Raw genomic sequence first — 14,360 nt, 5'->3', positions numbered from 1 at the left:
TATATAGTACTAGGTAAAAACTCAGTCATTTTTAAAGATTTTCACAATTTAAACAAAGTATAAACAAGTAGTAATATAAATGGAAAATTGTAATATAAATCAAGTACAGTCTTGTGAGGGAAGAAAAATTCTATAATCACCTAAAATCACAAATTGTTCAAGTAAAGCATTACCGAAATTCACTATAGGTCTCTAAATTTTCCGAATCGATAATGATAGACTTATTATACTAAACCATACAATATATGGAAGACTTTGCGTAACTTAATTCAAAACTTTACGATAACTTTGATTACTTATGGGATAGATCTCTGTAGAACTTAAATATATAGTCATCTTGAATGGCATGATTTAACAATAAACTAAAAAATAAACGAATTTCGGAAATTTCGCGAGAATCACGCGATAATTAGAATTAACGAAAATGTAACTAGTAGCATGTCGCGACTACTAGGCGCGACTGTCGTTTTAAAGAGCTTTCGACGAAACTGTTTATGACTTTTACGTACTTTTTTTTACGTCAGAATGATGCAGAGTTAAAAAAATCTTTTAATAATTCATGTTAAACGCTGTTCACGAGAGTTTTTTTTCACTGCAATCGTGCTACTCGTGACAAATAGAATATCATCGTGATAGTTCAGTAATGTCGGATTACGAATCGATTAACGATCCTGGCATAAAAAATTAATAATAGCCGATATTGGATTAAAAAAGAATCAATAAAAAAAAACATAGAATCTAGTATACTAAATCAACGACGAAGACGACGACGACGCGGGTCATTGCGGGCAGATCTGTGCGTGCGCCAACAGCAGTATGTCCTTCTTCTCCTTGGGAAATCTCAATTCCCTGCCGGCCAGCCTGGCGGTCTCGAGCTCGCGCTCGGCCAGGGCCAGCTCCACGGCCACGACTCCGCCGGCGGGTGCCTCGTGCTCCCGGGCCACCCAGTCCAGGGCCATCTGGCTGCGCATGTCGTCGTCCAGCGCCCGATGACTGTAGTGCGCCACGACCTCCTGGCGCGAGCACTGACGCTCGCGCATCGCCTTGAGCGAGCCGTTCCAGTGGAGCAGCTGGAAGACCGTCATGAGCTCCTGGAACTCGAGCATCGTCCGGCCGCGATTGCACTCGAGCATGAAGCGAAACGCGCCGATGCCCGTGTTCGGGTCGTCCGGGTCGTTGTCGTCCTGCTGCTGCTCGTCGACCTGCTGCTGCTGGCGAGACTTTTGAAAGCTGTCGCGCGCCTCGGCCACGGCCTTCTCGATAAAGTCGTCGGTGATCTTGCGCGAGGGATGCTCGTTGAAGACGGAGTTCATTAGGGCGATCTTGGCCGCGGAGCGACGTGCCTCAGCTTTAGTAGGGCAGTTCTGGAAGCTGCCGAAGCAGGAACCACCCGGCAGGGTGACGTAGCAGACGTAGGGTGGATTTGTGCCTGGCACCGACTCGTAAATCACCAGGGCGGCGTTTCTCAGCTCGTTTCCGCGGGCTTTCATCTGCCAGAAGTCCTGCAGAGCCTCGACCACGTTCACTAAAATCATACGTTTTTATATTTTTCGTTGCTGCGATATGTACATGGGTCAACTCTATATACCTCGGCCGTAGCGACCGTGAGAGTGCTTGGCGAAACTGTTGACGACCTTGTCGACGGCCTCCTTGAGGAACTGCTTGGTCCTGCCGTCGACCACCACGTCGCTGTTGACGCTCATTCCGTCCAGCCTCGACTTACTGGAAATGGCTGGCGATACGCTCTGCATCCAACTGCACGCGCCCTGCTGATGCTGCTGCCGCTGCTCTCGCTGATCCCGTTTTCCGCATTCAATCTGGAATTAATTTCGTTCGCTTTTTATTTGACGATTTCCGCATTAATTTCTCGAGCTTTTTCGTTGTTTTATGCATTCGTAAGAGCAGAAGCAGAAGCTTTTAAATGAAGCACCACTCGCCTACATTCGCGTCCACCTGTTGCTGGACTACGCAGTGAAATGCGCACAAAAAAAGTATACCGGGGTCGGCCCTTCTCGGCATGCACCGTGCTGATATAAATATACCGTGGGACCTCGACTTGCTCCGTATAGCAAAAAAAAAAAAAAAAACGTATTGCCCAGTGGCGATCGAGATCTTCAAGATTACATCCTGACACCTGCCATCTTATACTCGAGCATTTTTATAGGGATACGCGTATATCATTCTGTATTGTGTGCAGTACATCGCGAATACCAAGGCCTAATAGTAGGTGCATATATTATATGGGCCGAGCACATGTCGCGCGTGCTGGACTGACGTTATTATCGAGAGCGTGTTTATATCCTTGTAATGTGTGTATACGAGTGTGTGTTGTATGTAAATAGCCCACATCTGTCTCGAAAACGTATCGAACCTACAGGTATGATATAGAAATTAAAGATGAAGACTGAATCTGCGAGATGTGCACTCACCAGCTTGGCTGGACGATCATCGGCCTCCCATAATCTCAGCCTCCGCTCAGAAGTATGAATTATAGAATAGTCGAGTCTCAATGATACGTGTAAAGGATAAGAATTGCAAGTGGATCACTCGAGATCACCCCGGAAGACGCAAAATTCCACCGATGCGGGAAACAGCTACGCACTCACACACGCACACTATATATATTAATACGGATGCACTGAACTGCACTCTGCGCTCGGCACTTTTCATACGCTGCTGCTGCTGCTGCTACACGCACACACTGACTCACGCGCAATATTCTAGAAAATAAATACGAGAGGAGTGAGAGACGCTGCTGCTGCTGCTGCTGCTGCTGCTGCTGATCCTGTGCGTAAATGCAGAAAGTATAGATATATATACGGAGTCGGGCCCATCGAGTGGCAGTGCAGAACGCCAACGAAGGAGAAGACAAGAAGGAGTTTGCACGAGAACGAGTAAGAGAGAGAGAGAGAAAGAGAGGACTCGTGTATGGTGGGAGAAGAGGGCCCCTCGCGCGCGCGCCGGGGACTCAATTGCACGATCTGCAATGCACGCATATCGTACACGTACATAACATGCAGGAGCAAATTTAATATGGGCTCGCGATGATTACGCATTTGCATAAATTACACATGCGAGAGCTGAACGCGCACCGATATCTCTCCTGAGGCAGAAGCTAGAGTCACGCGTATCGGCATGTGAAATCGGCAACGACGCGCGACGCGCTTAATACGCCATGTGCTCGCCAAATGACGTTGCACCCCTGTACGGTTCACCCTTTCTTTTTTCATAAATGTATTTTAAATACGCGCGAGTCGCCGATCTTCTCACAGCAGGTTTAAAAGCCTTCAGTAATGCGGGCACAGAAATTTTATAAGAGAACGAGTTTTCTTTTGCTTTACAAAAAATGACAATTAAAAAAAAAAAAAATAGACTTTGAAATTATCTCGGAGATAGAAATGAAGAGGAAACGAACAAATTTTCGTTCGAGTTATGAAATTTCATCAAATCATTGAAACAGTCTTGATGATTAACCCGATGCAAATAAAAATCATTATTGAAATCACCTCGCCATTTTTAGAATTGCAGTTAATAATGATATCAATCAGTCAAATATGCGATCATTAGCATTCATATTAGAGAATGAAAAATTCATATTTCAAGAAAAATTATGCAAGCTGAGAAGGCTATATCGCATATTATAGAATTATCTATATAACGCGTGCTGGAGTTTTTTTTCAATAAATTTTAAAATATTGTTTATGTTATGGATTTTGATTGTTTTTATACGATTCGCTTATACCGAACTCACAATGTTTAAACTGCTGAATTGTGTAACGACCCCCTACTAATCGTTCTTATCATTAAATGTTTTGGTTTTTTAGTGAAAAGAAAAGGTTTCACTTTACTCAAATTGAAAACGGAGAATGAAAAATACCTTTCCTACTATACATTTTTTACTTTGGTAGCTTTGAATGACCTAAAAAACATATATTACAATTGAGAGTAGCAGAAAAGTTACGCTCAACTCGAGATACGAGATATCTGCATCTGTAATAAATTCAACATACACGATTTGGGCTTGATAGCCACAAGTGTTTGTTTAATAAAAATGATTTTTTTTATGGATTTATATGATTAGCACTCTCGATCGATCCCAATGATTAAGTTTTGTTATATTCACGGTGGAACGCGCGATATTGCGCAATTAATGAAGCGTATTTGCGCGAACGTGGCTATAACGATGACTAGACAAATTATACAATAATATATAGTTGGGATTCTGCTAAAGATCGTTAGTGCACTCTTGTTAGGTGCGCTCGCTTGACGTGTCGTTCGATTATTTCCCGCGTAAACAACAGCTCGCTTCTTATTTACACAGCAGACGCAATACTTTTCGAGCCATACCAGTTATCTCGATGATTCGAAGTTCGCGCAGTTGCGATTGAGCCAGGAAAAGAGTAAAATATAGAGTTTTTTGGCACTGAATTTTGTGTGCATCGTGTTCGCCGTCGAGTGATAAAAATGGGTGACATGCTGAGTGCTTTGTTCAGTTTTTCAAATGTAGTGACTATACTTGCCACTGGCTTCGTTCTTTTCTATCTTTACGCCAAGTACAAACAGTCGTACTGGCGGCGAAGAGGAGTCGACTCGCCACCGGCTCACTGGTTCTTCGGAAACTTCAAAGATGCCATCTGCCTTCGTTCGGCGCCTCCAGCCGTCCTCGGTGAAATTTACAAATATTACCAAGGACAACCGGACAAACCGGTGATCGGTCTGTACATCATGCAGACGCCTTTTTTACTCCTTCGCAGTCCCGAAGTTATCAAGCAAGTAGGTTTGGACAGGGAAATTTTCAATTTTCAGCGGGAATTATTATGTAATCACATATCGTCGTTGATATTGCGCAGGTTTTTATAAAAGATTTTCACAACTTTACCGATCGTTACTTCGCGGCCAAGAGAAAAACTGACGTTATCGGAAGTACGGGCTTATTTTCCATCGATAATCCAGAATGGAAGTACCTTCGCGTCAAATTGTCACCGGCTTTCACCAGTGGAAAGCAGAAGAAACTTTTCGAACTCATGGTAGAGAGCGCGAAGAACTTGAATCAGTACATGGCCAAAAAAGTTGGCGAGGGCAAAATCGACATGGAAGTTCGAAGAGTATGTGCCAAGTACACGACCGACGTGATATCTTCGTTGACTTTCGGCATCAGGACCAATTCTTTCGACGAGCCTGAACCTGAATTTTTTGTTCGCAGTGAGTTGAATGACTGAATTAGTTTAAAATACATTATATTACTTTTCTAAAACAGGGATATTGACTTGTTCATAGGCAGGGATATTTTCAAACAAGATCTTAGAAGGACTCTCAACTTGTTTGTTGCCTTCTTCTTTCCAAAGTTAGGCGATTATTTACAGGCAACATTTCTTGGCAAACACGAAGAATATTTCCGAAAAATATTTTGGGAGTCTGTGAATGCAAGAGAAAAGTCGGGTTTCAAGCGAGGAGATCTGATCGACTTTTTGGTGGAACTCAAGAATGAACCGCAAGATGCCCAATTCCGTAAGTATTAATTGTTCACCCGATTAAAATAAATCAAATTATTGCATTTGCGTAATATACGCTCAAACATAATAGGTTTTGACGGCGATCAATTGCTGGCGCAATCGGCAATATTTTTCGTCGCCGGTCTCGAAACAAGTGCTATAACTATGACTTTTACCCTCATGGAGTTGGCCAGACATCCAGAGATTCAAAAAAAAGTACGAGACGAGATTCGCGAAAAAATTGGCAAAGCAACCCTGACCTACGACATGATATCGCAGATGAGCTACCTTCAGCAAGTCGTGTCGGAGATCCTGAGGTTGTACCCTCCAGCGCCCCTGCTCGATCGCGTCGCCCTCAACGATTACAAGGTATGTACCGTATATAGGAGCAATAATCATACTCCAATCATGCTTCTAACGACCATGGTAATTTTTACAGGTACCTGGCACGGACATAGTCATCGAGAAGGGCACAGTGGTTTACACAACACTCATGGGTATACACGAAGATCCAGGATTGCACCCAGACCCCACGAAATTTGATCCTGATAGGTTCAGCGAGGAAAGAAAGGATAACATTCAACCTTGTACTTACATGCCATTTGGCGATGGACCGAGAATATGCATAGGTGTGTATTTGCTCAGCAGCAAATTGGTAAATTTAAGACAATCGCAATATTACCGATGACATTTTGTTTATATTCAGGACAACGAACCGGCCAATTGCAAACCATGGTAGGATTGATCACAATTTTGAGGGACTACGAGGTTTCGCAAAATACCAATTATAAAAATGAAGTGAGCAAACGAGCTATTTTCTTGGCACCAGCTGACGGAGTTCATATTTATGTAAAAAAGAATCCAGTATTGTAGCTTCTATTAATGGAAGATTAGTTTTTAATTCGTTTTAGGTACACAAAGCTATAATTTTTTTGAATAAAATGTTTTAGCTACGTTTACAAAAGTTTTATAAAAAATCAAAAAGGAAAATTTTACAAAAACTTTATAAAACACCGAGAAGGAATGTAAAAATTATTACTCTCCGAAAAATGACATAAATGATTTGTAACAACACTGCTATCATGAACAGCTCATACATAAAAAACAAGGGTAATGGGTGAAAATTTGTACAGGGTTTAAAGTAGTGGTTACAGCTCTTGAGGCTAACTTCCACACAGTACCTAAAGAGCGGCATACCTTAAAAAATGTAACTCACAAACAATTATTAACCCTATCTTTCTGTAATTGATGACATTATGGAAAATATTATTCGAATATACATTCAAAATAAAATAGCAACCATTTATTGTTAACAAACTATTACAGTTCAAATTACCACCAAAATGTTTGTAACCAAAAGATTGATAATAATACAATGCTATAGATAAATATTGAAATCTACGATTTTTCACTTCATTGGCTTCAAAATAATTACACATAGTTACACTCATTTAGATATGAGAGTAAAATATTTTTGAAATCCTGAAAAAATTCTATCCAGGACCAACAGATCTAGCTGCTATCTTTATGAAACGTGACGTTTGTCTTTGATGAAGCTTTGAGATGAGTCCATCATCTACTTTTTGAAATTTTCTTTTTTTGTTAATTACCAGAAAACTCGTTTTCAATCTTTGCTATTTCCTATCTCGAAAACGACAAGGACTATGTCGAAGGAATTGGTCAAAAAATATGTGTAAATTGTTTCAAAACCTTTCATCAATGCATGCGGAAAATGCATGCTTCCTTTACGCACAGCTAGCGAATTTAAAATTGCCTTCTTCACGTTGTAATGAAAAATATAGTACTCAACTGGGGCGGTTGTCAATCTCTTACTAATGCAATGTAGACACTCTTCCACCTCCGTTGGGTTAACAACTTTTTCCGAGAGGCGATTCATCTTGAATTTAGAAAAAGATTTGAAAAAATAAAAACAAAATTTGAGCTTACGCATTGAAGTGCAATGTGATATCGGCATGATCAAGCCGATATTTTTATGTTATAATATTGATTAAATTTGAAGATTATTAATACTATAAAGTATAAATATATTTATGCAATAGTTTATCCTTTCTTCTTAATGATCCTATGAATGAGATGCAATGCAACAAAGTGTTAGTGAATAGTACAATTTGTTTATAAAATGAAAGATAACAGTAATTATTACTATTACAACTTTGTATAATTAATAAATAATAATTGAAGCTAAGAAATTGAAGAGTATAACGATGGTTGAAAGTGAATGATTAATTGCACATACTCGTTCGAATCGAATCAAATTGTAAAACACCGGTAGCTTCCACTAACGTAGAGCCTTTGTGTAAGCAGTCTTGAAAATGCACATGAAGAATTAGCTTCAGTCTCGATATAACTCGGAGCCGATCCACAAGTGCGTGACAGTCCACCCACGCTCTATCTTTTCAAATTTCTGTATTAAAAGACAGTTTAAAGATGTGAGTAAATAAACAATATTAATTAATAATACGTAATTTCTATTTCTGGTTTTTGAAATGACTTCTATTACAAGTCTAGTACAAAACTCATACAAGGCCTTTGCAACTCCCATTGCATATTAACTATTTTTAATATTATTTTCAACCCTTTCTACTATTTAGAATAAAAATGCTCATGTCGCTCCCGCGACGTGACAGTAAAAAGTAAAAAAATCTACATTTTTTAATGAGTTACGTCTCCCTAAAAATGGTTTTACTAAAAAAAGGGGGTTTTCGCTCATAAACCTCTGTGACTGAGTCTAAAATAATTTGAAAAAATTTGAAGTTATATGTTATCATTATAGAAAAAGAAGACACCCTTTTCAGATTGATTATAAGGTAGTCGGACCAATCTATGACCAATGAATGAAAAATAATTGAAAATATATTTATATAGACGATATTCAATTCCTTAGCGAACGATGCATCTTGTTTTCTGTGTCTGATTATCATAAAACAAGGAAAAAGAATAATTATTGCATATCCAAAAGTGGTAATTTACTGATTGAAAGTGGTCAATCAAAGATCCGAAGTATTCAAAGAATTTGAAACAATTCTTAGGCTTAGGCCAATCAATAGCTTAGGCAACCGGCCTACTTCATTGATTTGCAATCATTTTAATATGTTTAAAAGTCAAATAGATTCTCGACTCTTTCACTCGAGGCATTCGAAGATGTATACACAGATACATTAAAAGTATACAAAGTTCTCTGAGACTTGCTTTTTTTTTTAATTTCGTCAAGATATTATTCAAGCTTGCAGTAATCGAAGAACGTAACTGAAACATTTTTACTTTTCATAAAACGAGATTAATAGTTGAACCTGTACAACTCTTACGTCAAAATATATGCAAAAATTATAACTTACTTGTTTAAGTTTAAATTCTTTGCTCTTGGGCCAGAATTGTATGTAAAAGACATTTTTCGAAATTTTCGTTGGTGAAATTCAATCAAAATAACCACAGAATCACGTGCTATCGTCTCTTCTTTTAACATTTTGATTGATAAATATAACGTTTCATATCAAAACCCGTACACGGCACGCAGCTAAAAAATTGCTCATCATCGCTTCTTAACTGGTAAGTTATCGATAGTACGAAATGTCTTTCTGGAAAACATGAATCAGTTACTCAAATCGCTTAACTTTTCAAAGACAAATTGTATTAGCTAGTGACATAGCATATCTACGCCTTTCGATATTTGCATTCTTTAAATCTTTTCCAGAAAAGCATCATTAAAAGCTAAATATAGCGCGAGAGAAAGTAAACTCATTTATCGTTCACTATCAGGTATTCTTCATTTAATTAATCTTAAAATGAAAATGATAATCTCCATATTTTAATGTCTTTGTAAAATAAACCAGTATTCATTAACAATTTTAATAATTTCTTCCAAGACCAAAACGTTAAGTAAATAACGTTGACCCAGTAAAACTACGTCATTGATTTTCCATTTTCATAACTTTTTAGCGTCTCAAAAACCAATGTAACATGTGATTTTCCGCAATGTGTCGCTTTTCCGTGCTCTCGGTAGAAATTCAAATTCTGTGAGTAATTTCAAGTAGATGCACATATTTCGCAGTTTTTTACTTTCCTCATTGCAAGTATATGAAGGACGTCGTACCGACTCAGACGATACTTCATCGCGGCTCGTTGTAACGTTAAAATGTCGATAACGAATTTCATTTCAATACATTCGGCAACCGACTCGGTAGTGCAGAAAACTATTTAATGAATAGCGTAATTTCTTTTGAAACAACATTGCTATCTAATTGTATTTTGATATTATAAAAATTAGTGCAACAACCTCGTTTAATACTCGAGCATTTAAGTTTTATTGTCATTGTGTCATTGCACTTATCACCTCGAGCAATTTAAAAGTATGGCACCAAATAAAGCAGATACAGTTTGTGACGAACCAGAGATTACACTATCGGACATAAGTGAAAGAGAACTGAAAAATTTTGAGACTGTGAAGACGGAAAAATTGAAATGGTTCTTCTTTCGTGAAGAGTGGACAATACGATGGGAGGTAGTCGCTCTGCACACGTTCTTGTATGCAGTCACTATCTATGGTTTGTTGACTTATCCTTATTTCCAACGATACACAACTTTACTATGGGGTAAGTTAACATTTTGGATTTACAGTCACTTTGTGACTCTTGAATATGATGAAAACGCGAAAGCAACGATGGTGCATGTTTTTTGCAGCATACTTTGTGTACACCTATTCGATGTTTGGGGTCACTGGTGGCATACATCGTTACTGGAGTCATAAATGCTTCAAAGCTCGCTTACCCCTCAGACTTTTATTAGCATTTTGTTATGTTTCGGCAAATCAAGTAAGCGCCCTTATTAACCCATTAACGCCAAGAGGACGCATTTTTGACATTTAACTTTGCGCTCTAACCATGTCTCAATCGATACGAAAAAAATTATGAAAACTACTATACTTAATAGTTTCGAGGGTGTTCTTTTCAATGGTGATGTTTAAAATTGCATAAATTAAAAATGTATAATAAACAACTGCAAATTTACACAAAAAAACGTGTTTTTGAGGAAATATTTTGTTTTCATTTTAATTTTTAAACCACTTATAATTGTTGTATGAGGGTAAAATATATGTAGAACGTGAGCTCGCGGTCTCTACTTTGAGAAACCATGGTTACTTTTGTTAAACAATATTTTTTTCTTAACAAAATGGCGGCTTAAATGAAAAAATCGAATTTCAAATTCCTTTATTTTTTATCTCATGAACTATGAACTATTGAGTTTAGGAAAAAATCTTATAGAACAAAAAAGTCTTAGAATTAATCAAGGAACATGCTTACATTTTTCAGAATTTTCCGAGACAATTTTCCGATTTCTGGAAAATACGGAAAACTCGGTTTCTCAAAATCACTTCCAAAAATTCTGAAAAAATGTAAGCATGTTCCTTAATTAATTCTAAGACTTTTTTTTCCTTAGAACACCTCCATTGAAAAGAACACCCTCGAAACCATAGTGGTTTTCATAATTTTTCTCGTATCGATTGAGACATGGTAAGAGCGCAAAGGTAAATGTCAAAAATGCGTCCTATGAGCGTTGATGGGTTAATCAGGAAACGAATGTTCACTCTTGGATCCATGAAAATTATATCTTTTCCAGGTACCATTCAGGAGCTGGATTCAGATTCATCGAGTGCATCACAAATTCACCGATACCGACGCGGACCCGCACAACAGCAAGCGGGGCTTCTTTTATTGTCACGTCGGCTGGCTAATGATCAAGCGGCCGAAAGAAGTCGTTGAAAAGTTCAAAAAACTCGACATGACCGATATCGACGCCGATGGCATCGTCCGATTTTGCGACAGGTGCGTTTGATAGTGAAAATTATCGAGGTCGATTCGATCCAAAACCATGCCAGTCAATTTGACCCTGAATTTTTTACCCTTAGACATTTCACCGTACTGAGGATCCTCGCGTTGTACCTGAGCATCGCGGTGCCGGTTTATTGCTGGAACGAGTCTTGGTACTATTCGTCGCTCGCGCAATTTATGCGCTACGTCATTTCGCTCAACACGACGTTCACCGTCAACAGTTTCGCGCATATGTTCGGCTCCAAACCATACGACAAGTTCGTCTTTACGTTTTTTTAATTTATTCTTTATCGTTTGTTGAAAATAATCTATTCTCTCGCATTTTTATTTTCTCTCTTTTCTCAGAAATATTCTGCCGGCGGAAAATCGCTTCGTCGTTTACGCAACACACGGCGAAGGCTGGCATAATTATCATCACACTTTTCCTTACGATTATCGGAGCTCGGAGATCGGTGGCTCCAAGTTCGATCTGACGGCTACTTTGATACGATTTTTCGAGAGGATCGGATGGGCTTACGATTTAAAAAAACCGTCCGACTCGTTGGTCGAGAAGACGGCGCTCAATCGAGGGGATGGAACTCTGCTGAAATCGTTGATAAATTGACTAGGATAAAAGGATCAAGTTTAGTTGTTGAAATAACAGCGAAAAGTTAATTATCAACAATAAATTAATTACTCCATTTTTTTACTTGGCTAAATGATACATATATTTTTTATTTTTTGAGATTAAAAATTTAAGTTTTTCAAATTAATAGTTGTAGAAACAAACACCCATCTACTACATTTTGTATTTTGTACCATTACACTTCTAATCGACGCTCAATAAGTGATTTTTTGAGTCTCCGACAGATGCCCAATACACGCCACTTTACCGACTTTTGATTCGAGTGCAATGAGTTTTTACGAACGAAAATTCTCAAAATATGCCGAATTTTGGCCTGTCGAGATTTATCTACGAATGATGTGGCGCTCGAGAAATGTATTTGAGTCGATTGCAGAGTTTGCATAACCAATACATTATTATATTTTCCCGCCAAATGATTACGCCAAGCTTTAGGTAGGAAGCAGTCGAGTATACATGTCTATGCTGATTATCGTATTCTTCAAAAACATGATGTTTTGCATAATTCTTTTCTCTTACCATATGGAATCGAGAACTGCATTGCAGATTACGTTTAACAATGATATCATGTTTTGTATCAATTTCTGTGAGCTATTCGAACATGCTGCTTGAGGCTTGGAACCCTTTTCAAAGTTATAATAAAACCTAATTTATTCAAAGCTTTCCTGGTAGTACGAAATTAGATTGCTCAAGCTAAAAATTAATAATAGTATCAATATTATAATGAACAACCAACCACCGGCTAATGAATCTTAAAATGGACGATTAAAAGTATGTCACGCTATGTATAGAATCCAATTATGGTAGCAAAAAAAAAAAAGAAATCGTAGCTTCATATATATATCTAATTTAATTTTTCATAAAAAATCCACGTAATAAACATGAAAACGAATCATCCTCGTGCAACGATTTCCATTTCTCTCAATCTCGTAATTGTTTGCCGAATAAACCGAATTATTCTCGTATCCACGAGTCGAACGATGACGAGTACGTATACACAAGCGGCTGGCTGAAAGAGGCTAGCTTTTTTTCCCGCGTTTTCGCGGGAAGAGTACACGCGTACACAGTATATATAGCGACCTCCAAAATAAATACGAGGCTCGGCTCTCGTGATCAATGGCTCATCGGAATTCAAAAATGTCTATCGTGAAAGAAGTCGTTTGTACAGGTAGTGCTGTACAATAGACAAATGTAACTACTACACCTTCCACGTAGATGTGAAAATTTGAACATAAGGTGCGTGTATCGAAACATATTTGCAACAGGTAGATATGCTCATTAGGTGTTTTATCGACTGCAATGATATGATCTGTACGAGGTAGGCACGATTGAGTAGGCACGATGTAGGTACATGGCACACATTATCGCTCGGACTCCTTACTGACGATGTATATTTTTGTAAAACCTTGGGAATATAATTTTACGACATTAAAATTTGTCAAGTGCTCGGTATATTAAGTGCACGGTATAAGCTGCTAAGCAATCAGCGATACACGTTCACATAATCCTCCAGCCAGAAAAAAGCCTCTTACGCATAGATGTATACACATCGAGCCAGGCTCCACGCAAAGGTCATTGATTTCTCGCGTCGGTCTCAAGCCTGTGGATAGTATACATATAAGAGTTTCAAAGTGTACGGCGTACAGGGCCCGCGGTAAAAAAGTTGCCTGTGTATAGTCTCTCTCTAGTATTAAGTACAAATTCGGCTCTGCGAGGAACAGCCAAAGACCATTGTACATATCGCTATGGGTCTTTAAACTTCTTTCCATGCTACATGCTCTCCCGTGGCTACGTTTCACAGGTCCTATGTATACCAACACGAATATATACGCACATACAAATCTCAAAACATTGCACTGCCGGCCCACTGTGAAACGAATTCGAGTGCTGTATAAACCGATATTTTTTTTCGAAGACCCCTCTTGGAAAAAATTTCCATCACATACAGTAGCTCGCGTGCACGCGCTGCCTTCGTAAACATGAAAAACGTTTTCTAAAAATAACGAAGATGCTTCGAGCTGGCAGGAATCTAATGGTAGAATCGATGGATCCCTATCTATTCTGTTTTTTTCAATAAAACGAGCTGAAAACTTCATTACGGTTACTTCGACACTCGAAGTCGCTAAAAGCACATCGATAACATAAATTCGCACGTTATGTGCCTCGAACGAGCGTTACCACCTTTACAGCAAAATAAGTCACGTTAAACGAGCGGGTCGTAAATGTTTAAATTCCCATGTAGGTCGTATATGGGTACTGCGGGTACGGGGTGATTTAAACTCCGTACATGTGGCTCTGCTTTGCGTGAAGATAAATTCGCGCAAGAAAGAGAGAGAGAGAGAGACGTGGCTGCTGCAACACGTGAGATGATCAAGGGTAAGTTTTCGTCGTTACGTTGCA

The 14,360-nt window shown here is 38.7% G+C and overlaps 3 protein-coding genes across 3 annotated transcripts; 2 read left to right on the top strand and 1 right to left on the bottom strand.

The window, feature by feature from the left end:
- Nucleotides 1-64: 64 nt before the first annotated feature.
- LOC106657495 (protein limb expression 1 homolog) lies at nt 65-2,980 on the bottom strand. Its single transcript, XM_014379043.2, has 3 exons — nt 2,430-2,980; nt 1,589-1,817; nt 65-1,525 (listed from the first exon to the last, which is right to left on the bottom strand). The coding sequence occupies exons 2-3, from the start codon at nt 1,749-1,751 to the stop codon at nt 780-782; spliced, it is 909 nt and encodes a 302-aa protein (XP_014234529.1). The 5' UTR covers nt 1,752-1,817; nt 2,430-2,980; the 3' UTR covers nt 65-779.
- A 1,259-nt stretch (nt 2,981-4,239) lies between these two features.
- LOC106657492 (cytochrome P450 6k1-like) lies at nt 4,240-6,476 on the top strand. The gene is made up of 6 exons (XM_014379039.2): nt 4,240-4,773; nt 4,851-5,202; nt 5,278-5,508; nt 5,584-5,861; nt 5,932-6,121; nt 6,199-6,476. The coding sequence occupies exons 1-6, from the start codon at nt 4,465-4,467 to the stop codon at nt 6,363-6,365; spliced, it is 1,527 nt and encodes a 508-aa protein (XP_014234525.2). The 5' UTR covers nt 4,240-4,464; the 3' UTR covers nt 6,366-6,476.
- A 3,127-nt stretch (nt 6,477-9,603) lies between these two features.
- On the top strand, nt 9,604-12,195 carry LOC106657494 (stearoyl-CoA desaturase 5-like). The gene is made up of 5 exons (XM_014379041.2): nt 9,604-10,102; nt 10,191-10,321; nt 11,127-11,332; nt 11,416-11,595; nt 11,684-12,195. Exons 1-5 carry the CDS (start codon nt 9,862-9,864, stop codon nt 11,940-11,942), a joined length of 1,017 nt encoding a protein of 338 aa, XP_014234527.1. The 5' UTR covers nt 9,604-9,861; the 3' UTR covers nt 11,943-12,195.
- The last annotated feature ends 2,165 nt before the right edge of the window (nt 12,196-14,360 follow it).

Source organism: Trichogramma pretiosum, unplaced genomic scaffold, assembly GCF_000599845.2.
Source record: "Trichogramma pretiosum strain Unisexual culture from Peru unplaced genomic scaffold, Tpre_2.0 scaffold119, whole genome shotgun sequence".
Lineage (NCBI taxonomy): Eukaryota > Metazoa > Arthropoda > Insecta > Hymenoptera > Trichogrammatidae > Trichogramma > Trichogramma pretiosum.
The sequence above is the reverse complement of the archived record's forward strand: the minus strand, read 5'-3'. Positions and strand labels throughout refer to the sequence as shown.

What these genes read in the sequence shown, in the direction of transcription:
- LOC106657495 (XM_014379043.2), bottom strand. Translation starts at nt 1,751, where the DNA reads ATGCAGAGCGTATCGCCAGCCATTTCCAGTAAGTCGAGGCTGGACGGA. An exon ending in TCACGGTCGCTACGGCCGAG is followed by an intron (nt 1,526 to 1,588) that starts GTATATAGAGTT and finishes GTATGATTTTAG; the next exon opens with TGAACGTGGTCGAGGCTCTG.
- LOC106657492 (XM_014379039.2), top strand. Translation starts at nt 4,465, where the DNA reads ATGGGTGACATGCTGAGTGCTTTGTTCAGTTTTTCAAATGTAGTGACT. An exon ending in ACCTGAATTTTTTGTTCGCA is followed by an intron (nt 5,203 to 5,277) that starts GTGAGTTGAATG and finishes ACTTGTTCATAG; the next exon opens with GCAGGGATATTTTCAAACAA. An exon ending in TCGCCCTCAACGATTACAAG is followed by an intron (nt 5,862 to 5,931) that starts GTATGTACCGTA and finishes TAATTTTTACAG; the next exon opens with GTACCTGGCACGGACATAGT.
- LOC106657494 (XM_014379041.2), top strand. Translation starts at nt 9,862, where the DNA reads ATGGCACCAAATAAAGCAGATACAGTTTGTGACGAACCAGAGATTACA. An exon ending in ATACACAACTTTACTATGGG is followed by an intron (nt 10,103 to 10,190) that starts GTAAGTTAACAT and finishes TGTTTTTTGCAG; the next exon opens with CATACTTTGTGTACACCTAT. An exon ending in GTTATGTTTCGGCAAATCAA is followed by an intron (nt 10,322 to 11,126) that starts GTAAGCGCCCTT and finishes TATCTTTTCCAG; the next exon opens with GTACCATTCAGGAGCTGGAT.